The sequence below is a fragment of the Myotis yumanensis genome, unplaced genomic scaffold (genome assembly GCF_028538775.1).
Source record: "Myotis yumanensis isolate MYYU_CA2020_CCGP unplaced genomic scaffold, mMyoYum1.0.hap1 SCAF_12, whole genome shotgun sequence".
Lineage (NCBI taxonomy): Eukaryota > Metazoa > Chordata > Mammalia > Chiroptera > Vespertilionidae > Myotis > Myotis yumanensis.
The window spans coordinates 2,083,047-2,107,493 of record NW_027223763.1 but is presented as its reverse complement, the minus strand read 5'-3'; the positions used below and the strand labels follow the sequence as shown (position 1 = coordinate 2,107,493).

At 64.4% G+C, this 24,447-nt stretch overlaps 1 protein-coding gene across 6 annotated transcripts in view; it reads right to left on the bottom strand.

The window, feature by feature from the left end:
* Nucleotides 1-24,447, bottom strand: part of VAV2 (vav guanine nucleotide exchange factor 2) — a 97,201-nt gene that overhangs the window by 36,396 nt on the left and 36,358 nt on the right. For all 6 annotated transcript variants that reach the window (XR_011473342.1, XR_011473341.1, XM_070430336.1 and 3 more), the window contains exon 3: nucleotides 6,993-7,051. Coding sequence is in view for 4 of the 6 variants with exons in the window: in XM_070430336.1 (XP_070286437.1) it covers nucleotides 6,993-7,051 (59 nt within the window). In the remaining 2 variants the exon portion in view is untranslated. The remainder of the gene's footprint in view (nucleotides 1-6,992; nucleotides 7,052-24,447) is intronic.

Genomic DNA, 24,447 nt, shown 5'->3' with positions numbered 1-24,447 from the left:
GAGAGGCGGGGACCCACACCCACATGCAGGCCCCTGGGGCAGAGGGGGCAGGGAGCCCCTGGGCTCGGAGAGCAGAGAAAGGCTCTGGGTGGGACCCAGACAGGCCTGGGGAACCGGCGGCGGGGGGGGGGGGGGGGTGTTACTCCAGGTTCAGGACCAGAGCCTCGTGTCAGGCAGAGGGGAGGAGAAGCGGCCACTCGGCTTCCTGGCCAGGAGCTCGCCCAGGGCTGTGGGCCTCCGACAACCTCAGTTAACGCGTCTGTAAAATGGGGAGAAGCCACCCGCCTCACAGGTGCTGAGGACGCGCTGCCCCCAGGCCTGGCACTGAGGAGGAAGGACACGGCGACTCTGGATGTGGCAGCCCTGGCAGAGGTGCCCACGCCTGGCACCCCAGGGGCGTCGGGGCTCAGCGAGGCTGGGCTGAGCGGGGAGAAAGCTGACGGGCCAGGTGGGGCAGGAGTCCATGGAGGCCGGGGACTGGCGGGTGGGCCGGCCTGTACCGCCCAGATCTCACACCACAACACAGTCTGCAGGGAGGGGAGGGTCTCTGCCCCTGTGGGGTAGAGGTTGAAAGGTGGGGAGACGGAGGTGAAGCCACTGCCACGACCCTGGCGGGACCCCGATGTCTGCAGAGGTGGGTACAGCAGATGTGGGGGGAGGGGGTGGGGGCGCGGCTCCTGAGCAAGGAGATGGAAAGTGTCCCCCCCAGAGGAGAAACCCAGGGTCCCCCAAATCCCAGCCAGGCTGTTCCTTCCCCCAGTCTGGGCCCCACAGGGTGGAGGAGGCGCGGACCTCAGGGCAGGAGGGATCGGCTGGTCCCTGCCATCGATGTGCCGGGCGCGGGCCTGGCGCGGCTGCCCAGAGCAGAGCGGCACTTCCAGCCGCCGGGAAGCGAGCGTATTTGTGACTCTCTGCGCGTTTCTCGGAACAGCAGAGTGTGGAGTGGGAAAGCCGGCGTGGGCACGGCTGTCCCCCGAGCGACCCAGCCCCGAAGCCCTCGGTGCTCCCTTCCCCACCGTCTTGGCCTCTGCCCAGGGGACACTGCCCGGGCCAGGCAGGAACCCCCGTGGCCTGAAAGGCTCTTCCCGGACAGACGCGCGGAACACCTGCCCCAGGGGACAGGAAGCGTCACAGCACTCACCCCGGCCTGAGGAAGGCCACTCGGGCCAGCGGGCTCCCTGTGTGTGTCCAGCCAGCGCCCCACACAGCTTCCCCCAGCCCCCAGCCTGAGCCTCGTGTCCCCCCATTTCCACCAACAGAAAACCACTGCACGCTCCCTGCACAACAGGCTTCCAAACGGTCTGTGACGGGCAGAGCCCCCATGTGCCCCCCAGCCCTGGCCCGGGTTACGGAGCCGAGCTCGGTGTGCCGGGCGGGGAGAGTGACGCTGACCCTCGAGGAAACGGACACAGGGATGGGTGGACACAGGCCGATGGCAGCTCTGCCACAGGTTCCGGAGCCGCCAGCCACGGGGCGGAAGGCCGCCTCCTGCCCGCAGCCCCCCACTCTGCCCCAAGGGTGCCCCTGAGGCCCCAGACCGCTCCCACAGGCAGTCGTGAGCGTGAGCTGACACCACAGCCCGGGCACTCGGGCAGCTACTGGAAGCAAAGGCCCTTCACTTCCTTCCTCCTTGTCCAAGCTGTCCGCTCCCGGAATGGCCCCGGGGCCCAGTGAGGCGGGGTAGTGGCAGAGCAGGGCCCCGGCTGCTCCCCGACCCCCCTGCTCCCCAATCACACAGCCGGCGGCGCTGGGGCTCAGCCGCCTTTCCATCGGACACAGGAGTGAGTCAGGCGCTCGAATGTGTCGCGGGCGTCCAGTTCTCACTGCTGGCTCCAGACGGAAACGTGTCGAAAGCAGATCTGAATACGCACAGCATCTGGGGACACGGCAGGACCCTGCTCAGGGTCCTGGGGGGCCAGCGGGGTTCTGTGCGGTGCAGGGAGTGCGGGATGACCCAGCACCAGAGGCCCCTTCTCCCTGCCCTGACGTCCCTCCGTCTCCTGGGAGATGAAGTGTCACACGGCAGCCCCATTCCCGGAGTCCGAAGGCCTGGATCCACCAGGACATGGGGGCAAACCAGGGCCTGCCTGCACCCCCCCACCCCCACCCCAGCCCTCTGGCAGCAGCATTGCTGATCGATCGCGGTGGTCTCTGTGGCCTCTGGCATCGCGCTCCAGGCGCAAGGCAGATCGGTGGACCCCGGTGAGAAAAGCGGCCAGCTGCCCGGGGCGCTCTGGGCAGCCCCCCCACTCGGCACCTGCTGCCCAGAGGTGGGGTCAGTAGGTGGTCAAGCCTCCGCCCCTGGCTGGGGTCCAGGGTGAGGGTGGGGCACACACCCAGATGGCAGGACACGAGGGAAAGCCAAGCCTCCCCCGGATTCACAAAGGAGGGGTCGGGGAAGGATTCAGGATGGGGGGCAGGTGGTTACCCAGGTTTCCTCCAGTGAGTGACAGCAACCGCCCACAAGATGGGCACCAATGCTCAGAGAGGGGGAGACAGTGGCCCCAGGAGACCAGACAGGAAGTGGCAGAGCCGGCCTGGAGCCAGGACTGCTCCCAAGAGGGCCACGTGGGGAAGCAGCCACGTGGGGAAGCAGCACCCTCCCACCCTCCCAGGACAGAGGGGGGCTGAGTGCTGCATGCTGCGTGTTGTGGCTGTGGGCATCCTGAGCCTGCGTGAGGACGGGCCGGTCTGCAGCCCTCCCACCGTGCACCGGGGGGTCCGGCTTGGCCCTGGGAGCAGAGTCCTGGACCTTGGCCCTCTGGACGGCGCCAGCCAGCAGCTGAGGCGGCCCGGGGGGTGGCTGGGCAGGGGCCAGCAGCCCAGGCCTGCGCTCGCTCACCTTGGAGTCCAGGCCTAAGGGCCCAGCCAAGCCTCCAGGCTGGGCTCCAGGCCTCAGTGTTAACCGGAACCACTGGTGCCTCGCTGCTGCCCTCGCAGAAGGGACTGTGCTGGACTCTGTGCCATCGAAACCTGCGCCCACACTGCCGGCCACAGCCCGTCGCAGCCAGAGGAAGGCCCGCTCTGCTCCCCTCCACCCGCGGGAACCCGCCGAAGACAGGTGGCCAGGACACTGATGCGACCAGGCGGGCCGATTAAAACCACCTTGCTGGCAGGACAAGGGGCTAATGAGCACGTGAAAATCGCCACTTCCTGTCCCAGTCGCCTCTCTCCTGCTCGGTCCACTCCCCGTCCCAGTCGCCTCTCTCCTGCTCGGTCCACTCCCCGTCCCAGTCGCCTCTCTCCTGCTCGGTCCACTCCCCGTCCCAGTCGCCTCTCTCCTGCTCGGTCCACTCCCCGTCCCAGTCGCCTCTCTCCTGCTCGGTCCAATGGCCTGGAATTCGCCAGGCGGCACCGGGCGGGAGAGGGGCAGCGTCAGCCCGAACAGGAAACGGGCGAGAACGGGACCTGAGCCCGAGAGAGGACTCTGGAGCCGCGGGCAAGGTCTGCAAACGCGGGGAAGACGCAGGAGAGGCTGGGCCCCGGGCGGGACATGACCTGCCCTGGGGTGGGGGGGGAGCCTTTGAGTCCCGGATACCCCAAAGGCACCCCAGACCCTCCGATGGAGACACAGGACGGAGTCATCTGGCTTCAGAGCTACTCGGCACATTCAGGTGACTCGGGGAGGCGCAGGGCCTGGGGTGGAGGTCAGGGCGCACCCCCACCTGTGGATGGTTTTCCTCGCTCTCTGCTGGGGCGTCTGTGCCCCCCGCCCCTGGAGACAAGGGCAAGCCTGTCGGGGGCTAAACGAGGGGACTCCCCCAGGCCACAGGCTGACTAATCCCCGAAGCTGCTTCACCATTCGGTCTGTCACCCACGGGCGTCTCAGGGGTGAAGGCGCCCCACCTCTGGCAGCGGGAAGACCAGGGTGGTCTCTGTGGCCAGCCCAGGACGGAGGCTGTCCCTGTCCATCCCAGAGGTGCTGCTGTGCTCAGATGTGCACCTGGGTGCGTCTGACATGCTGAGAATTCACTTCAAATTGGAAGAGGGAGTCCCGGTCACTGGGGGCTGGGGAGTCCAGTCTCTCACCGCTAACCCCGGCCTCCGCCAGACGACAGGTGTCGCTCAAGATCGCCACAGGGGCCCGGCCACTCTCACGGCCCCCAGAGCCTCCCTGCCCAAGGTCCCTGGGTGAGGGCTCCTGGCCTCACCGCTCATCCTCACGCCCAGCCCCCCCCCGGCCATGCCCTCCCTCCCCGGCCCTCGGCGCTGTCACGGGTGAGGCCGTCCCTCCGTCTGCAGGACCAGCTCCGGCTGCCACAGGGACCTGCATCCCACACGCGGGGCCGGACGGGTTGACCCGGGCCGCCCCCACCTCACCGCTGACACCCCCCCCCCCCCCCCCCGGCGGCACCAGGGTGGGACTCTCAGATCAAGTCTCCCATTCATCACCCCTGAGAAGGACAACTGGGCTTTGATGGAAAACCAGCTCATTATGCAAAGCACAAGTGTTGGGAAAATGATCATTTTTTTCAAGGAGCGCGTTGGGCTCCCATCCAGCCGCGAGAGGAAGGAGCAGCGATCCGGCCGGGCTATGGGCCGGGGTGTGGGTTTGGCTGAAGTCAGACCTTTCGCTAATGAGTGGCCCCGCAGAAGGCTCTTAACGGGTGAGCCCCGTGGGCGCTCGGCAAGATGCTGGGGCCCCAGGGTGTCCGGTGGCCTGTGGACACCTCTCCCCCGCAGAAGGCTCTTAACAGGCGAGCCCCGCGGGCGCTCGGCAAGGTGCTGGGGCCCCAGGGTGTCCGGTGGCCTGTGGACACCTCTCCGCCCCCCGGACGCTGATCCGGACTCCTCCTGCTGTGCTGCGGGGGCAGCGCAGAGCAGTGCCGCTGGCCCGAGCTCACAGGGCGGGCTGTGAGGTGGCGGAGGGCCTGTCCCAGGGGCTGCGGGCACAGGGGACTTCATCTGCCGGCTCAGGGGCCAGGGCCAGGGGGCAGGGCTGCCTGCCTGCCTCCACCCACGGCTGGTGAAGCACCTGCATCCGAGGGCAGCTCTGGCTGGGAGCACAGGGCCGTCGGGGTGCAGGGGCCACGGGAGAGGGGGCAGCAGAGGCAGGAAGACCAGGAGCGAGGGCACCACCCAATTCCAGGGGCCTCTATGCTCATCGGAGGGCAGGACACGCGCTGGGACAGACGCAGGACAGCTATGGAGTCCTTCACCTCTCTCTACGCCACCCAGGGTCTCATCGCCGGCGGCAAAGCCCCCGGGAAAGGGGCCTGGGAGCTGCAGACGGGGTGGGGACAGCCTGGGCCTCGAGGGGGGGAGGGGGAGGGGGAGCCTGGAACAGCACCGAGGTGGCCGAGGCCGCAGCGCAACCACGTCCGTGCAACGTCAGGCCGGCTGCGCCGCCCCCTGGAACATAATGGGGTCCCCGGCCCCGGCCGGTGCGGGGAGCAGGCTGCAGAACTTAGAGATCCCATTCTAGCACCACGGGGAAGAGTCCGTGAAGTGCCTGAGCTTCGCTCCTGCCGGCGGACGCAACTCGGACTAGATAAGGAATTTGCTGGAAACGGCTGAGCAGTGCAACCGCAGCCCACACTCGTCACGGGCCAGCGGGACGAGAACAGACAGTCGTTTCTGGGAAAAACAAAACATCAGAACCGCGTGCTGCCTCTGCCCCCAGGAAGGACACGCTTTTCTAACGAAACATCTTTCAACGACAGACCTCGGACGGCACGAAGGAAACCAGCCAGGCGGCCGGGGCCTCACGGTATCGGCGACGCTCCAGCGCGGGAGCGGGTGCGGGTGGAGGGTTCCTGACGCTGTTGCCTTCCCGCCCTGAGGCATCAGGTGGTCTCTGGTATGTGTTTACTCTCTCGTTTAGAAACACTGTGACACGGCCTAGCCCATGCCTGACATTAACAACGAAAACAGCCCGGCCGGTGTGGCTTGGGGTTGAGCATCGACCTATGAACCAGGAGGTCAGGGTTCGATTCCTGGTCAGGGCACGTGCCCGGGTTACAGGCTCCATCCCCAGTGTGGGGCGTGTAGGAGGCAGCCGATCCATGATTCTCTCATCTTTGATGTTTCTCTCTCCCTCTCCCTTCCTCTCTCTGAAATCAATAGAAACAGATTTTAAAAAAACAAAAAGCAAAAATCCTCAAGTCAATGGGATGTCTAAGTCCCCTGAGATCCTGCGCCCTAACATCTGTGTGACGCTGACCCTGGGCAAACAGCCCCACTGAGGGGCAGCTGTGCTGGCCCAGGTCCCCCCGAGCCATGGTTCTGGGACCCCCGGCCTGCAGGGGGGCGGTGTCCCCCACAGACAACACCAGGAAAAGGCCCCTCCCAGAGTCCCACCAGCCTCAAGTGAGGGGAACTGTTCCCACTTCCCAGGCCTGTCACCCCCGCCCCCCAGCCCCCGCTGACCCCTGTCCTCCCGGGATTCAAAAAGGGCCCATCCCTTTCGATCCGGAACCCGGTCTCCATGCCGCCATCTCTCGGACCCTGATTTGTGGGCCGGAACCCGCCATGAGCAGCTGCCATGTGGGGCTGCCCTTCCCCCTTCCCCGTGGGCCCCTCCATGTGTCAGAGGTGAGACGCCAGATGCGGGGGGGGGGGGGGGGGGGGGGGACACGACAGGATGCTGAGCAGAACGGACACAAGCAGAAACGATCCTGCCAGGAGACCTGAGGCCCGGGTGGGCGGTCCCCCGTCACTACCGACAACCGCCAGCTCCTTCATTCCCACGGAGCCACCGCTCCGGGCGCGTGCAGAGCGCACGCACGCGGGCAATGATCTGTGAAAGGACTAATTTGCTCATCTGATTGCCTAAATCGAAACTGATTTTGTAGCCATCAGCCGCACGCCTACGAGATTCTCCTGGTGCGGGCTGACGCCTCCCCCTCCTCCCGCTCTGCCAGCCGCGGCCAACAGGTGACTCGGAACTCGGAACACGCTGAAGATTCACGACCCAGACACAGGCCTGGAACTGCAGGGCTGGGCCCAGGCTGTGGGGCAGGTGGAGGGCGGGGCCTGTGTGGAGGGCTTACCTGATCCCTTTGTTCTGGGCCACATTGTGCAGGGACAGTCTGGACACGGCAGAGATGACCTGGGGGAAGACGGAAAGAGGCTCCTGTCAGTCACAAGGAAACAGAAGTCACTGGGAAGCGGTAATGCAGCCCTGCCAGTGTTGCTCAGTGGATAGAGCCTCAGCCCGCAGACTGAAAGGTCCCGGGTTCAATTCCCGTCAGGGACACATGCCCGGGTTCCATCCCCAGGAGGGGGCGTGCAGGAGGCAGCCAATCAATGACTCTCACTCATACTGATGTTTCTATCTCTCTCTCCCTCTCCCTTCCTCTCTGAAATCAATAAAAATATATATATTTAGGGTAAAATAAAATAAAGCGGCAATGCAAGGTCTTGTAGAAGCAGAGGACTGTTCACGCGCACACTTCACCTTGCGGGGACAGCAAACTGGTGCTGAGGCCGACACCTGTTTTGTAATTATCGCGCAGAATGGGTCGTTTGGGTGCACTGATCTCCGCGGGCGCCCGGCGGCCGGGGCAGGTTCAGAGTGTGAGGGGTCCTGGCGGTGCCCCAGACCAGCAGCCGTCAGAAAGGACGCTGTGACCGGCTCCGGACGACCATGGACACTCCTCCCCGGGGGCCCCGCCCTGATTCCCGGCCAGCCTGGCCAGACACACAGCTACCACCCACCCCGGCTCCGCAAGTCCCAGCGCAGTTATTCCACGCTCTTCAACACGACGGGTGGCTAGCGGGCATCGGGCTCCGCACTGATCGTGCGGAAACTGAGGCCGGGAGAGGGAGGTGGCTGACCCTGGAGCACAGAGTGTAACACACACCAGCACAGCAAGAAGCTGCTCACGATTTGGTCCAGGATTCACCAGGCGCCAGGGAGGCGGGGTGGCGGCCTCACCTTGGAGACGCCATTGTGCGAGCACGAGTTCACCTGTGTGTGCTCATGTGCGCGTGCTTGAGTGGGCATAAGAGCTGAAGTGTGTGTTCATGTATGCGAGTGTGTGCATGTATGTTCATGGGTGCGTGCATGCTTCTGTGAGCATGAGCTTGAGTGTGCATAAGAACTGAAGTGTGTTCATGTATGTGAGTGTGTGCATGTGTGTGCGCACGCACACATGAGTGTATCTGGGGAAAGGGAACCTGAACACGACCCCTGGTGGCCGGTTGCTAAATTCACTGGGTGCTGGGTGTCCCAGGAACGGAGCCCAAAAGGCCTCTAGGTGCCCCGCCCTGGGGAACCCTCCGCCCCCCCAAGGCCTGAACTGCCGTGCTCTCTGGGAGACAGGAAAACCGAAGGCAGGGCCCCCACCCAAGGCCCCGCGGCTGGGACACATCCCTCCGGCGTCCTTTCCGGCTGGTCTGCTGGCAGCAATTCTTTAAAGGCTCGGGGACACCCCGAAACCGTACAGAAGGGCCCTTCTCAGCCTGCGAGGCGGCAGCCCACCTTCCGGAGGTGGTTCTGTTTCAGGGGCCGGGGCGCGCAGAAGCCGTGGACCTGGGGGTGACAGGCCCCGTCTGTGCTCTCAGACAAGACTCAATCTCGCATTATGCAGCCGCCCAGCCGGCTCCCGGCCCGGAGCTCTGAGGGATCTTTCACAAGCAACGTGGCTTTGGCTGTTTTTCTTGGCTTTAAGACGTCCAAATATTTACAGAGAACAGAATCAGAGCAATATTGTTGCATGCGCTTCCGGTTATCCGACAGAAGCTGGGTGTCAGAGCTGGGAGGGCTGGCGGGCTATGGGGCCTGGAGACCATCGGTATGCGAACCGCCCCCCTCCGATGCCCGCCGGGCAGACATCACTAATCAACTGGCACACTCCTCCCCGAGGAGCCAGACGCAAGCTGGGCACCCCCCACAGAGCAGCCCGGGCACCAGCCCTCGGTCAGCATGCACACGGGAGACAAGGCCATTTCCCGACCTGGATCAGTGCAAAGGCGCAGCTTCGCACGGGGAGGAGCTGCCGCAGAGCTTGAGCCGCGGACGGGAGACGCTCTGCGCATCCCGGTGCCCGTGGTCCCGGGGCCCAGGATGGCTTCCCCAGCGGTTGTGACCACAGCAGCCTCAGCCCTGGCTTCACGGCCACTGCTCCAGGCTGGACTGGTCCCTGGCGGTTCGTAAAGGGCTCGGCTCGGGGTTCCCATCCAGACAGGCAGCTCCTTAAACGGGGTTCAGGTGCCCGGCTCCACCCGAGGCCTGTCCCTCGCTCCGCGGGGCTGTGTGCTTCCTGGAGCCACAGGAAACCCTGCTCCGGGGCCGGGGCCGAGGGCCAGAGAGGCTGGGGGCAAACGGGGGCCCGACAGCGCCACGGGGGTACGCTGAGGCAGAGTGTGGCCTCTCGTGAAAGGACCCGGAGCTGGGAGCACCTCCTGGCAGGGCGCCCGGCTTCCCTGGAGCCGCCGCTCAGGGAGAGGATCTAAACCTCCCCCACCGCCTGCCAATGCCTCCAAAAACGTAAATGTCAAAGGATGACATTTTCCCACTTTATCTCCACGTCTCATCTTCCCACAGTCAATGAATGAAATGGAGACACACCGCGCCCCCACCCCCACCCCCCGGGACCCGCACCCCTGGGCCCACGGAGCTTCATTCCTGGGCCAGCAAAGGGCCGTGTGTGCGAGGGGCATGGGGACAGGCGGGAAGGCCAGGGGAACAGCCCCCCACCCCCCAAGCCAGAGGTGCAGGTTGTGGAGCTCGGGGTCCAGCCCTGAAGCCTCAGCCTTAAGGTCCCCCCTTGTCCTGGGTCAGGGCTCAGGGCCAGCTCCAGGGGCCCTGGGGCTGTGCGGGCCTGAACACCGGCTGCCAACCTCTGTGGAGGTGCCAGAGAACATTCCGGAGGCCGCATCGTTCAGCACCGCTCAGAGGGTCCGGGGCCAAGGAAGGCTGCGGAGCAGTCCGTGGGGTGCCCGCTGGAGGGAGCTCCGCCAGGCGGTTCCAGGCGGCGTGCTGCAGGGGCCGTGCGCTGCGGGACCCTGACCTGCGGGACTCTGACGGATCAGCTGGGGGCGCTCTGCAGGCGGAGCCTTAGGAAGGCATCAAAGACGATGTCGCGTTCCCACTCAGGGTGCGCGAACAATTTAGTTCCAGACGCGTTCACTGCAGTTTACAAACAGGCGAGCGTTTGGCAGCGGCCCAGTGGAGAAACACAGAGACGGAGAGAGGAAGGCGCGCCCACACAGCGACTCCTGAGCTGGTGTCGTAGGAGGGACTTACTGCTACAACACATCCACAAACACCATCAGGAAAAAACAGGCTGTAAAACACGTAGGAGAGGGGGCCTAATTTTTAAAAACATTAGCTCGTTAAAAGGACCGGCAGGTAACACGTGAAATGTCAGCGTGGGCGGCACGGCTCCTTTTCTTTCCCGTTTTCCTGCAGCGAACACGCGCGCACGGTGGGGGATGTGCTAGAGAGGAGCCGTCTGCGGTGTCCGCTCCCAGGGCCAGCCTCTCCCCGAAGTCTCAGCATTAAAACATGTCACTCAAACCAAAGGAGGGACCTCGAGGGGAAGTGCGGGGCACAGGCCGGGAAGCCAGCGGGAGCCGGAGCGGGAGCGGGAGCCGTGCCCGCCCAGGAAGGCTGGCAGGAGTGAGACTTGGTGGAGGGGCTGGCGACCCTCCCGCCACGTTCTCCCTGTGCCGGCGAGAAAGCGAAGAGCCAGGGAGGTGGGAGGGGTCTGCCGAGGCCACCCCGCGACTCCCAGGCAGAGCCCACGCGGGGCCGGGGCACTGGGGCCCAGGCTGTCGCTCTGGACGCTCCATCAGCATCTACAGCAACCGTCCGCCTGGGCCTCCCGCCTGCCCAGCTGTCAGCTCCGTTGCATGTTATCCCCTCGAACCCCCACGGGGCCCTGCGGCCGCCCTCCCATTTCCTGGGGAGGAACGGAGGCCCACAGGGACAGGCCCAGGCGAACCCAGCCGCCTGCCCACCTGGCCCGGCCCCGGCAAGGCCGGCTTCCACTCTGGATGAGGCTGATGGTGGCGACGGGACCACAAACCTCACCCTCAGGCATCAGGAGCAGGGCTAAGTGGGGCCCTGGAGGCCCACCCCACACTGGGGAGCCTGCTGTGACTGCACCTCACTCCTGCCCCCCCCCTCCCCGTTCCCTCCAGCAGCTGTGCCAGGCTGGCTGCCTGCCTGGGGACGCCCCTCCCCCACGGCAGGTGAAAAGGTGGGTGGGATAAAGGTGTTAAAGTACAGGAGGCGTCTCAACCCCGGGATGCAGACAAGCAGCAGCTCGTCTCTTCTCGGACCCAGTGGCAGCCTCTAACCAGACACAGGTCTGCTGCCCAGCGGTGAGTCACAGCCCCGAAGGTACAAGCATCCCAAAAGCAGCCCCGTGGCCCACGCCCAGGCCTGGGGTACTAAACGGGCAGTGCAGACGGGGCGGGGCGGGGCCCCAGGCCCACCTGAAGCCTCCCCGCTCCCAGAGGCCCGACAACACGTGGCCCTCCCCTCTCCCTGTAGGGGACACTGAACCAGGGTCCACACAGCTGGCTCCCGAGTGGGCCCGGCCGCCCCAGCCCAGCCCGCCTCTGCCTGGCACGCTGATTCCTGACTCAGCGTGTGGGGTCAGGACCATCCTCCCATTTCCCAGGTGAGGAAACTGAGCCCAGCCTTCTGGCCCAGCCCTTTCTCGGGCATCGTCTGCATCTTCACTGAGGAGTGAAAGCCTCCCGAAGACGTGAAAAGATGCCAGAGACGGGGTGGATTCTGTTTTCCCCCCACCCCCACCCCCCACGGCAATCCGCCAGAGAACAGCCAAGCCACAGCCCCCAGCTGCTGGGGACCCGCAGCCCTGGGCACACAACCATTTACTGGCCAGACTGGCAATCCCCCCGGGTCAGAGCCCGGAGCAGCCCTCAGAGCACCAGGCCCGCCAGGAACCTCCCTGAGTGAACTGAGCTGAAGTGACCTTGAGCCTGAGCCCTGACCTTGAGCCTGAGCCCTGACCTTCAGCCTGAACTCTGACCTCGAGCCCGAACTCTGACCGTGAGCCTGGCACTGTCACTTGTCAGACAAAGATACCGAGGGTCAGAGTGGTCACCTGCCCACAGCAGCAGAGAGGGCTGAGAACCTGGATGGTCTGACTAGCACCAAGTGCCCTTCAAGGGGAAGTGGCCGGAAGAACAGTTCAGCCTCCTGGCTAAGCTTCTCCCCCGAGCCCCCTCCCGCGGCATTTCTGGCGCAGCCGCTCCAGGCTCCGGGCGGCCCTATCCGTCAAGCCGGCTTGCTAATAGGAGAGCGACAGCAGCCACCGCCTGGGGAGGCGGATGGGTTTCAGAGCTGCTTCATCGCCCTCCCTGACTGATGGCCGCTTTCATGGGAAGGGGAACAAAAACTGTATCTCAGCTCTCGGCAGTAACTCTCAGTCGGCACCCTTGTCTCTGACGCGATGGCTTAGGGACCCGGCTTTTACGGGCAAGTACAGCCCAGGCGCACGAGGGCGGGAACCTCTCCCGCTAGCTCAGCTCCCTGCTCCTGGCCCACGGGGAGCTGGCTGAGGCCGGAGCGCCCGGAGCCCCAGGAGCCTCCGGCACCCACGCCCGTGTGTGTTTTCTCCCCGGCCTGTCTCATGGGCAGCAGGTGAGGGGGAGCGTGGCGCTGTGGGTGATCCTGTGTCCTGTGAGTGGAGCCCCTGTCTTTATAAGGAGACACGGAAGGGGCAGCCCCCGACCTGAGGTGCGCCCTCTCTCCCCGGGCGCCTGGGCCCGTGTCAGGGTCTGGTGGGCGCCAGCCCCTCCTCCTACTGGAGACAAGGGAACCACACAGGCCCTGAACCTGGGGCCCTCACTGACAGCTCCCCAATAACTCAGCTCTCCGCTGGAACACCCCCGACACCGACCGGGCAACCGACCCGGCGGTTCCACCAACAGAGGTCAAGCTTCCGGTCACGGAGAGCAGCGGGTTCAGCCGGCACAACCGCCGCTTGCCTGCCAGGCTCCCCTAAGCCGCTCCCCGGAAAACCACCTGCCCCGGGCAGGGCGCTCGGGTGTGCTCGGTGTCCAAGCCACCGAGCTGGTTCAGGCCGACTCTGCCCTCCCTACCCCCCAGGCTACGCGAGCTCCGGCTGCAGCCGGGGAACCCCAGGGCTCCAGGTGGGACTGAGGAAGATGCTGAGGCACCAGGTCTCCTCTCTTCTGCGGAGTGGGGGTCTCCTGGAGGGGGTGTGATCCTTAGAGGGTTCCCTGGGCTCAGGCCCACTCAGAGGGCAGAGCCAGCCGCCTGCACGGCCCCAAGACAGCAGGTTCCACCACAAGCGGAGCCCCCTGTGGGGTGGGGCAGGACGGGCCATCTGCCAGGCCTGTTCTGTGGGAAGTGACCTTCACTCTCACACACACACACACACACACACGCACCAGAGCCCTGGGGGCCTCCCTGGATGTAAATGATGCCGCAGGGATATGGTGGCGGGGACAGCGAGGCCCCACAGGCCCCTGGGAATGGGGAACAAAGCAGCCTCAGCTTCGGGGAGCCCACCACCCACCATTCCCAAGGACGGGCGCCGGGAGGAGCCGGCTTTTCAGAGATGCGGACAGCTGGGCTCAGGAGAGGATCCGGGTCCTGTGAACCCACCTCTCCACAAACAGCAGCACCCCTAGTCCCACCAGACCCCTCCCAGACCACAACCCCAGGAGGGGCCAGGAGCCCACTCACCTGCTGAAGACCAACTGAGACCCCCGGGACCCCGGGACCCCAACGGCAGGAGAGTGCTGGGACTCGGCAGCGAGCACTGACCAGGGCACCGTGGGTGTGTGGCACGGCCTGCCAGCCCTCCTCACCCTCCCATGTGCCCCACCCCCACCCCCGGCTGGGGAGGTGGGACGAGCCCCGGCTGGAAGATGGGGGAGTGGAGGCTGGAGGGGAGGCGACTGCTCCTGGACCCCACCCCTGCCCGCGATGGCGCCAGGGCGTGCTCATCAATACCCCACCAGTCCTAGCGCCCCGCACAGCCCGCTTGTCCCGCAGCAACTCCTCCAGCTCTGGTTTTGCCTGGACAGACGGGGTGGCTGCACGACACGGTGGTGTGCTAAGGGTTAGCAGGTGAGTGATGCTACGGGTGTTTTACCAAAATAAAAACAGGCCGCTCTGAGGGAACACACACGGGGCCTGCCCTCGGCCCTTCGAGAGCTTGCTGGGAGGTTCGAGCAGGGGAGCGCAGCTACTCGTACCCCTTGACCGAAGACCGGTCCTCCCTCTGGGGGGAAGGTCCCCCTCCTCCACCTCTTCCACCGAGCGCGCAGCTTCAGGAGCGACGCACGTGGGTCGGTGAGGGAGGAGGGGGACACCGCCTAGCCGGCCCCATCAGCCGAATCAACCCTGGCCATCAATGGGTGACAGATGTCGCAGCCAGATCGCCCTCGCATCCAAGCCATCGGCCCTTGGCACACAGGCCGGGAGGCGCTCGCCCGCTTCCCGACGGCCCGGGTGGGCCCGCTGCGACCGGCCGAGTCGCCCAGAGCGGTTCCCATAGGAACCACGGCATCCATCCATCTGTCCGTCCCATCCGGGAGACCAAGGCAGGCTCTGGGGCCTCACATCTCGAGCCCCAGCCTTGCTGCGGCCACATGAGGCCACGCCGTCCCTCCCAGGGTCAGGGCGTCAGCATCCCGGTCGGTCGGGGCTGACTGATTTGCTCCGAGGGCACCGTCCCCTCCGTCAGCTGCTTCGGGCGCGCAGCCCGGAGGCCGCCACTGGCAAGATTAACCACACACACAGGTGATGCTTTTCCCCAGCACAAGCCAAAGGGACCTCTCCTGATGGAAGGACGCCGGCCTGGTGCGACGGTGAGTCCTTCACAAGGAGGCACACCCGAGCCTTTAAATATGTGACGGTCGGAGTGTGTCCCTGCGGGCGCCACGCAGGAGCCAGCCGCAGAGCCCCTGCACGTGCCAGAGCATCCGAGGGGGGCGCCGCCTGGCCCGTCTCAGGGGGCCACGGAGAGCCCGCGTCTTGGGGTGCGTCTTGGGGTGCGTCTCGGGGCCGTGCAGCTTGGATTCAAGGCCGTCCAGCTCACAAGCAGAGGAACCGGGCAGGCGGCCGAGTGGAGGGAAGCGGGCACGCTTTTGGGACCCTCACACCATAGTCCGTAAACACGCTCGCGCGGGATGGAATGAAGTCACGCCACCAGTGAGTGGGCCCCCGTCACCAACGCCAAACGCAGAGGGTCGCCGCCGGCTGAGGCCGGGCCGGGCACAGGGCTGCTGAGGGTCTGCTGTCCTGGGTGTCCGAGCCGAGGGAGCCGCCAGCGCAGAATGAGCTGCTGGGAGGCAGGCTGCCTCGGGGACAGAGGACAGGCCCCAGGATGCAGGCTGGGCCGAGGGGAAGCAGGGGGCGGGGCCACACACAGAGCACATCCCGGCGGGGCTGGTGCCACCAGGATGCAAACTCCGGACTCTGCGGGCACAGCCAAGTCGGCCTCTCCCCCAGAGCCGGGCACCCAGTGGCCCTCAGAGATGGGTGCCAGCCCAGCCAGCGTGGCTCAGTGGTTGAGCATCGATGTATGAACCAGGAGGTCACGGTTGGATTCCCGGTCAGGGCATATGCCCGGATTGTGGCTCGTTCCCAATTGGGGGGTGGAGGGGTGGGACGGCGGGCGTACAGGAAGCAGCCAATCGATGTTTATCTCCAGTCTATGATGTTTCTATCCCTCTCCCTTCCTCTCTGAAATCAGTAAAAATATTTTTTTTAAATAAAAAGGAAGAAGAGTTTGGAAGCTTTGAAGGCCCAGGACGGCGGGTGGAGGCAGCTGCAGGGGGTTCTGCAGCCCTGGGGGGTGGGGGGAGCACAGGGCGCCTCTCCCAGTCCTGGGCCCTCTGACACCCACACGCGTGGTGGGAGCAGAGCGCACGTCGGGCAGCGGGAGCACGCCACTCGCCCACGTGGACTTCGCCGCCCCCACAGCTCCGAGGGCACCATGTGTGGGGGGCCCAGCCCTGGCAGGTGCCGGAGGCGAGGTCACCGCAGCCCAGCAGGGCTGGCCAAGGAGCTCCACTCGGACCCCAAGACGAGCGCTCACACGCCTTCCCCAGGGGAGGGGCACGGGAGTAGAGGAGCCTGCGGGGACCTGGTAGGAGCATCGGGGTCACAACATGAACTCGGCGCCCTCGCTGGTTTGCTCAGAGGTCAGAGCGTCAGCCCTGGGACTGAAGGGTCGAGGGTTCGATTCCGATCAAGGTCACTTACGTCAATCCCTGCCCCGGGCGAGGTGTGTGCGGGAGGCAACCAATCAATGTGTCTCTCACGTCGATGTGTTTTTCTCTCTCTGTCTCTCCCCTCCCTGAAAAACAAAACAGAAACAGAAGGAAAAGAACTCGGAGTCACACACTGCAGCGCTGGCCCGGATCCAGGCGGCGGCTGCGATCGGCTGCGCCACCAACCTGCCGCCCCTCCCGCAGGGAGCGCCTGTGAAAGCGGTTATTGATTCCAACGCAGTGTCTCTGGGGGGGGGGGGGGCCGCTGGCACGGGAGGCTGGGCTGGGGCAGGGGCCCCGCTGGCTCGGGAGGCTGGGCTGGCTTCCGCGTCTGCCTCCTGGGACGGGGTGGGGCGTGGGCGCCTCTTCAGAGTTCTGGCCTCAGAGCCCCTCACCTGCCTGGGTTTGAGCCGGAGCCCAGCATCGGGTCCAAGACCCCGTTCCTCCACTGCTGAGCTGTGTGACCGCGGGCAACGGGCAACCTCCGAGCCTCCGTTTCCTCTCCTGCCCCACGGGTCAGGCAGACAGACCGCCAGACCAGCAAGACCTCCGCGCCCCCCGCACCCCCCCCCCCCCCCCCGCATTTCTCGTTCTTGACTTGGCCGAGGGTGGGGCACAGCCGGGCGGATGACTGTGCGGTGAGCGTGGAGGGTGGGCGCAGGAAGTGGCGTGCCTCCCCTCCGGGCATGTTCTGCCGGCTGGTCCACGGCCACGGGTGTCTGTGGGGCCTGACAATGCTGCCTAGCTCTGGGCCACACGAGTCGCCCTCACTGAATGTCAGCCAGGTGACCACTCGTGCCTCCGGCTCCTGCCACCACGGGGACGAAATCCACCCGCAGCCCAGGAGGCCGGCCCGGGACCTGCCTGCGGGAGGAGCACACCGCCTGTCGGGTCCACCCCAAGCCCCGCGCCCGCAGGCTGTTGGCAGGCACTCCACACACAGAGGCACGCCCCCTCTTCCCTTCCCGAGCCTGGCAGGTGGGCACAGGCCACGCCGGCCCACGGGAGGAGGGGAAAGGGGTCTTTTCCAGACGCCTCTCTGCTCCTCCCGGGGGGCACCTGCTCCGTGGAGGAGGCCAGAGGCAGCCGGCACCAGGCTTGGTCCACGGAGATAAGAGGGAAGAAAAGACAAGATGAATTGCCGGCCGAGCCCACGCTTGGGCTGAATGCTAACTGACAGGGATGCCTTCGGAAAATCTCCCGGGAGAAAGGCCTGTGCAGGGGCGAGGTGGCAGGCGCCGCCAACAAAGGCCGGGCGTGGCCTGGCAGGGCGCGCCCGGGACCCGCCAGAACGTGCCCACCGGCCGCTCAGAGCTGTCAGCTGAGCCACGGAGGCGCCGAGCTGGGGGTGGGCGGCGTGTCATGGGGAGGACGGCCTGTGAGAGGGAGCAGTGGGTGAGGGGGAGCCTCATGCCCGAGGGAGAGGGCGGAGGAGGGTGGAGAGAGAGGAGGAAGAGAGGGGGCAGCGGGAGAACCCGTTCATTGTTACCTATTCCTGACCCAAGTTTTTCCCGTGATTGGTTCACTGGAGCATGGGATGGGGGAGTGAGTGCCTATGTCTCAAATTTGAAGTTTTCTTTCATTCTGGCTTTGCATTATTCTCGTTTAAAAACAGCATCAAAAACAACATATGTTGGAGTGTTTTGTTACAAGTTGAGGTTGAGCTCTGGCAGCATGTACCTGGGTTGCAGGTTGAATCCCAGGCCCAGGTCCGGGTGCGTGTGGGAGGCAACCCACTGCTGTGCCTCTCGCATATCGATGTGTCTGCCTGTCTCTCTCTCAGGAGGGGAACCCCACGGCCGGCAGCGGGAGCCCCGTCTCTGGCCACGGCTGGACTTCCTAGAGCGGCCACAGCTTTGTCCACCGCCCGCAAAGCACGCAGTCAAGCCGAAAGCACTGACTGGGCGCCTCCCGCGTGCAGACAGGCAGGCCGGGTGGGGCCGGAAGGGAGAGCCCGGTGAAGGGCCCTGCTCTCCAACCGACGGCGCCGTCTGTGCGACGGGAGCCGGTCCCTCCACCGCCGGGGCCTGGGGTCCTGTCCCACAGCCGCCCAAGCTTCGAGGCGGGTGCAAAGCCACTGCTCATTCGGAATTAAAGAGGAGGGCCCGGCCGGCGGGGCTCAGTGGTTGAGCGTTGACCTATGAGTCAGGTCACAGTTCACTTCCCGGTCAGGGCACATGCCCGGGGTATGGGCTCGATCCCCAGAGTAGGGCATAAAAGAGGCAGGTGATCAATGATTCTCTCTCATCCCTGATGTTTCTCTCTCTCTCCCTCTCCCCTCCTTTCTCAAATAAATAAAAAAGTTAAAATAAAGTCACTGATCGCATCCATGACGCTCTGGCCTCATGACAGAAACCTTCTGCAAAGGGCTCACCCGTGACCCCTCACACGGAGGCGAAGGCTTCGGCACGTGAATTGTTGGGGACACAGCACTCCGTCCAGGGCGGCCGGAAGCCTGCAGGCAGTGACCGGGCGGCGAGAGAACTCGTGGGACACTGGGAGCACGCCGGGTCCCACCGGCTGCCCGCCTCGGCCACCGAGACCCCGTCCCTGCCCCATCGCCTACCCGACAAGGGCTCCCAGACCCCCTTCCCCGACCTCCCGCCCAAGGACGTCTGCAATTTCTCATTTCCCTGCTTCACCGACTCCCTTCCCCAGAGCGACTGAGAGTCTCCGCCATCGAGAACGATTTAATTTGCTTTCCCCGATGATATGCCCACGGTGTCAGGACAGCTCCTTTTCCGCTTGGAAGATATGCGGGTGAGTTTCTGCAGTTAAATTAATAGGGGTGCCTCCAGCTCAGCGACGGGCTGTCTTTAAATGGAGGGGAGCCCTGGCCGGCGTGGCTCAGTGCATAGAGCGTCAGCCTGCAGACCAGAGGGTCCTGGGCTCGATTCTGGTCAAGGGCATGTACCTTGGTTGCAGGCTCCTCCCCGGCCCAGGCCATGGTCGGAGTACGTGCAGGACGCAACCCATCGATGCGTTTCTCTCACATCGATGTTTGTCTCTCTCTCTCCCTTCCACTCTCCCTAAAAATCAGTGGGGAAATATCCTCAGGCGAGGATTAATAAACAAAACCAAAAACCAGAGGGGAGCGTGCTCTTAGCAGGGCAGAAAGTCTCTGGTGCACGTCCAGTGGCCACCCGGACCCACCGGGACTGGGAAGCGTCCAGGCATCCAGGCCAGAGGCCAGCCCCTAGAGGGCGCCCTGCCCCGGGCACTGTGGTCGGAACGGGACGGGCGCCCTTCACAGCTCCGCCAGGCTGACGTAATTGCTGTAATTCCGATGCCCGATGCTTGTGTTGCAGATGAGACGATTGGGGTCCTGGAGGGCGTGGAGCCGCACCAAGGTCACGGGTTCAATAAGCTCAGAGGCGGAGTCAAACCGGCCCCCGGGCCCCGCAACCACGGAGGTCAACAGCCACACTGCCGGGCACTGCCAGCCCCTGCCTCACCTTTGCCCTCGCCCTGACCTGGCCACGCTCCCTGGTGTAGACTGGACTGTCCACCCCTCAGGCCTCCCTCAGGCCTCGGCCCTGCACTTCTGACACGTGCCCCACTGCCCGCTGAAGGGCAGAGCCACCCCGAGCACATGGCCACCCCTCCCCCGGGTTCCCAGACCCACCTGAGAAGCTGGTGCTAACGGGCACGGCTCCGGGTGGCAAAGAGGGCGGACCCAGCGGGGCTCTGAGCCTAGGGCTCCGGGACTCGGCGATCCGGGGGGTACCCGCCCTGACGCCGCACAGCCCTGGCCAGGAGGCTCCTGGAACCCGGCACCCAGACCCCCGGCCCAGGGCCCTGCTGTCCCATGGCCAGCACGGCCGGCCGACGTCCCGGTCAAAGCTGCCCTCGGGGAGGGAAGGCACCAGATGCCGGACTTTCCTCCGGTCTCGGGAGGGAGAAGGGGCTCCAAGCCATCTCTGCCACCAGCTACTAGTGAGCAAAATATGTCCGTCTCAGACCCAAGAGGAATGCGAGCCGGAAACGGCACCGAAGCCGGAGACAGACGGATGTGGCCAGGGAGGCCAAACAGCCTGCTCCTGGCGTCCACGGGCGGAGCAGAGAAGGGCCTGTCCACCCTCTCCCTGCGTCCTCCGTCCCTCGTCGCAGCCCTGAGAGCTGCCGGCCCCAGCCCCGGGGCGGCGCTTACTGTGCTCGGCCTGCTCTGCCGGGCACTGCTGGCACCTGGGCGCTCCGCCCTGGGCCTGGTGCTGTGCCCGGCCCTGGAGAAGGCCACAGCGCCGGGCAGAGGTGCTGCTGTGCATCCTCCCTACTATCTGCCTCCACACCATCACCCCGAAGTGAAAGCAGGCGCTCAGACAGGGCAGGGCTGCCGTCTGGGGCTGAGCCCAGAGCCTCAGGCTGGTCAACCCCAGGCCATGCTCGGCCGACCGTCACCTGGGGCCCGGCTTCAGGGGCCTGGAGAGAAGCCACAAAACAGGCCCAGTCCTGCCAGGCCTCCGTGGCCCCCTCAGGCCTCCGTGTCCCCCCAGCACAACAAGGGTTCCGACTGGAAGATGGCCAAGGCCCCCCATTCCTGAACCTGTAGGCCTGGGCCACCAGAGCAGCTTCAGAGGAGGAGGCAGTGGGCTGACTGCTGCTGGGGCGGTCAGGGGGGCTGGGCAGAGATGCCCAGTGTCCCCTCTGCCTGCTCACCAGCCGGCGAGGCCTGGGCCCCAAGGCTGCAGCTCCTCACACTCACCAGTGAATGGGGGCGGGAGGGGGTCATTCCTCCCCAGATGCCCGCCCTCTGAGCGCCCCAATTGATGGCTGACCCTCCCCAGCCCCACAGCACAGAAAAGCCCTGGGCCGGCTTGGGATTGGGGTGCTGCCTGTCGCACTCTGGCTCCCTCTGCCGCCTCCCACAGCAGGCAGGTGCCACCTGCCCACCACACCGCCTGTCGGTGACCACAGTGCAAGGTACCCGAACTGGGGTCCTCGAAGGTCATCGTCCCAGGTGACGGTCATCCCAGAGGTCGCCAAGTGCCCTGAACTCACCCAAACTGAACACACGCAGCTCAGCTCGCTGCCGGCCCTCTCGGTGAGTGAGCCTCCTGTGTGGGCGAACCATTGTCAGGTGTGGATGGATAGGAAGTGCTAATTGGAGAAGTAACTCATAATTAGTCCTTGATTAATTAAAGATGGGAAGACTAATTACCTAATAAATGTCCTTGGTTTCATACGAGTAATCTTTGAGAACGGGCAGTCCTAAGAGGAGAGGGGAGGGTATGTAAGAGGGTCCGTGAGGGCCACAGCTGGGGTGCAGATTCGGCAGGCTCCCCAAGACCTCAGCCCTCAGCCCCCAGGCTGACACGCAGGAGAGGTGCCCCACTCCCATCGAGAGCAGGGGCCGGGGTCTGTCTGCTCACCACTCTGTCCCCTGCACGTGGCCCCCAGGGCACCTCACAGTGTCTGTTGAATGAATGAATGAATGAATGAATGAGCAGCGTCTCCTTCAGACCACTGAATGTCCAGGGGGGAAGCTGGGTCTCGCTCTCGGCTTTAAGCTCAGGTGTGGTTGAGCGTCGACCTATGAACCAGGAGGTCCCAGTTCAGGGCACATGCCCAGGTTGTAAGCTCCATCCCCAGTAGGGGGCGTGCAGGAGGCAGCCAATCAATGATGCTGCTCTCATCATCGATGTTTCCAGCTCTCGATCCCTCTCCCTTCCTCTCTAATATCAATAAAAACATACGTATTTTCTAAAGCCAGCAAACAAAGCCTCCCCCGCGCGCGCGCGCACGTCCACAGCAGTGCTACCCCAACAGCCCAAGGGTAGAAACTGCCGCACCGTCCGCCAGCGGGTGATGGATTAACCCACCGGGTCCAGCGCACACGGAACATGAGCCCGCCAGGAAAAGGAGTGCGACTCGGACCCGTGCGGCAACACGGTGAGCCTCGAACACACGAACACACGTGCTCAGGAGAGAAGCCGCCCCGCAGGCCGCCTGCTCTGTGACTCCGTGTGCACGAGGCCCAGGTCCGCGCATGGAAGGGAAACAAGTGAAGGGCTGCCAGGGGCTGGGGGTGGGAGAGAAGAAACAGCTCTCCTTCTGGGGGATGAACAGTGTGGAACTAGCCCTGGCCGGTTTGGCTGGGCGGATAGAGCACTGGCCTGCGGACTGAAGGGTCCCGGGTTCGAGTCCAGCCAAGGGCATATCCCTGGGTTGTGGGCTCGATCCCCAGTAGGGGGCAGGCGGGAGACAGCTGATCGATGATTCTCTCTCTCATCATTGATGTTTCTCTCTCTCTCTGCCTCTCACTTCCTCTCTGAAATCAATAAAAATATATTTTTTTAAATTGTGGAACTACTAGACAGTGGTGAGGGCTGAGCAACACCGAATAAATACAGTGAACGACACTGAACTGTACACACTTTTCCAGGGTTAAAATGATCACTATTAGGTTATCTCCATTTTATCACAATAATTGTTTTTTCATGAAAGTCAAAAAAGGATCCCCCAGGATAAACATTCCAGGGCTCCCGCCCAAACTCCCGAACCTGAGCTGCAGGCAGAGGGGGCTCGGAGGGCCTGGGAGAGGCTTTCTGACCTGCAGCAGGGCCTCCCCCGCCCCACGACGTCACAGCTGCACCCTGTGATGCGGAGGGGCTGCCCCCACCGAGCACCCGGCCTCCAGGCGCCATGAAAGGACGCTAGCTGCGATGCACTCGTTACATTTTGGTATTTGTTTCCTCTCCCCTTCCTAGTTTCCTCTCCCCTCCCCGCCTTTTTTGCAACAAACATCAAATTGCCAGGCTTCAATAGAAACCATTAATGTCTTGGGGCCTGGGGAGAAACAATTAGCCATTAAAATTTAATTAACTGTGGACACAGCACAAAAAAAAAAAAAAAAATTAAAGCATGCTCACACCAGGTCGAGTTGGGAAAATGCAAGCTCCCAGCCACCTGAGTGGGACCCGCAGGGTGAAGGACACGGAAGAGAGAGGTGGCAAAGATGTGAGCCCATGGGGACAAGAGAGGCGCCCCTGACGGCCGCCATCAAGAGGCCACCCAGCCAGTCCTTCAGCTGACAGACGGGAAACTGAGGCCTGGCGAGGTGAGCGTGACCTGCCTGTGCGGTGCGGACCAGTAGCAGAAGCCGAGCCTGGACGCACCCCGCCTGCCCCGTCACCTCCATCCCAGGCTTCTCCACCAGCGTGAGGGCTGCACCCCAGGCCCGAGTCCCTTCTCCCCAGGAATCAATCGGAAGCGAGAAGGGAGAAGACGGGTATGATCGCTCCCCAGGGGTCAGGGACTCACCTCCTGGGCCAACAGCCCCTCAGGCCTGACCCGGGTCTGGGAATCACCACGTCCCTGGGGCCCACCGAGGGGTACTGAGGCACCAAAACAGAGCCCCCGAGGCTCCCCGGCCTCACACACACGCTGTGCGCACCCCACACGGGAGGGAGGCCCACAGCGCCCGGCGCTCAGCTCCTCAGGTCTGCAGGGACCCGGCTACTGAAACCCATGGCCTCCTCCACCACCGTCCACTGGGAAGGCCTGCTGATGGCCACGGTTCCGGGGAGAGGGCGCAGACAGAACACCTGGAAAATGGCAGGTCAGCGCTCACGGGCTTATCTGACTCTGTGCATGTGTGTGCATGTGCGTGTGTGTGTGCAAGTGTGTGTGCAGGTTATGTACACGTGTGTGCACATGGATGCAGGCTGTGTACATGTGTGGGCAGATGTGGGTGGACTATGTACACAGGTGTGCAGGCATATGTATGTGTGTGCATGTGTGCTGGTGTGCGCGCGCACGTGTACAGACACATGTATGTGTGTGCATGTGTGTGTTGTGTACACGTGTGCAGGTGTTTGCACGTTGGTGTGTACATGTGTGTGTGGTGGACTGTGTACATGTGTGTGCAGTGTACATTGGACTGTGTACATGTGTGTGCGGTGTACGTGTGGACTGTGTACATGTGTGTGCGGTGCACGTGTGGACTGTGTACATGTCTGCAGGTGCTTGTGTGCATACGTGTGCCTGGTTGTCGGTCCTTCTGAGAGCGGGTGGCTGACAGTGCCCTCGAGTGACAAGGAGCAGATGGAAGGAGGACGCGCTGTGAAGAAGCTCAGAGGCCGAGCCAGCCTGTGGGCCCTGGAGGCTGCCGGCCAGGCCCGGCCCCGGCCCGGCCCCGCTGGAATAAGCCATTAGCAGGGGCGGCTGCGAGGGGAGCGAGCGTCTCCGCTGCATCATGAGCCAACGCTCCCGCGGCGGCAGCTCTGAGCCGTCAGCCGGGAGCAGCGAGGCCTCCAGAGCCAAGGCGTCCACTCA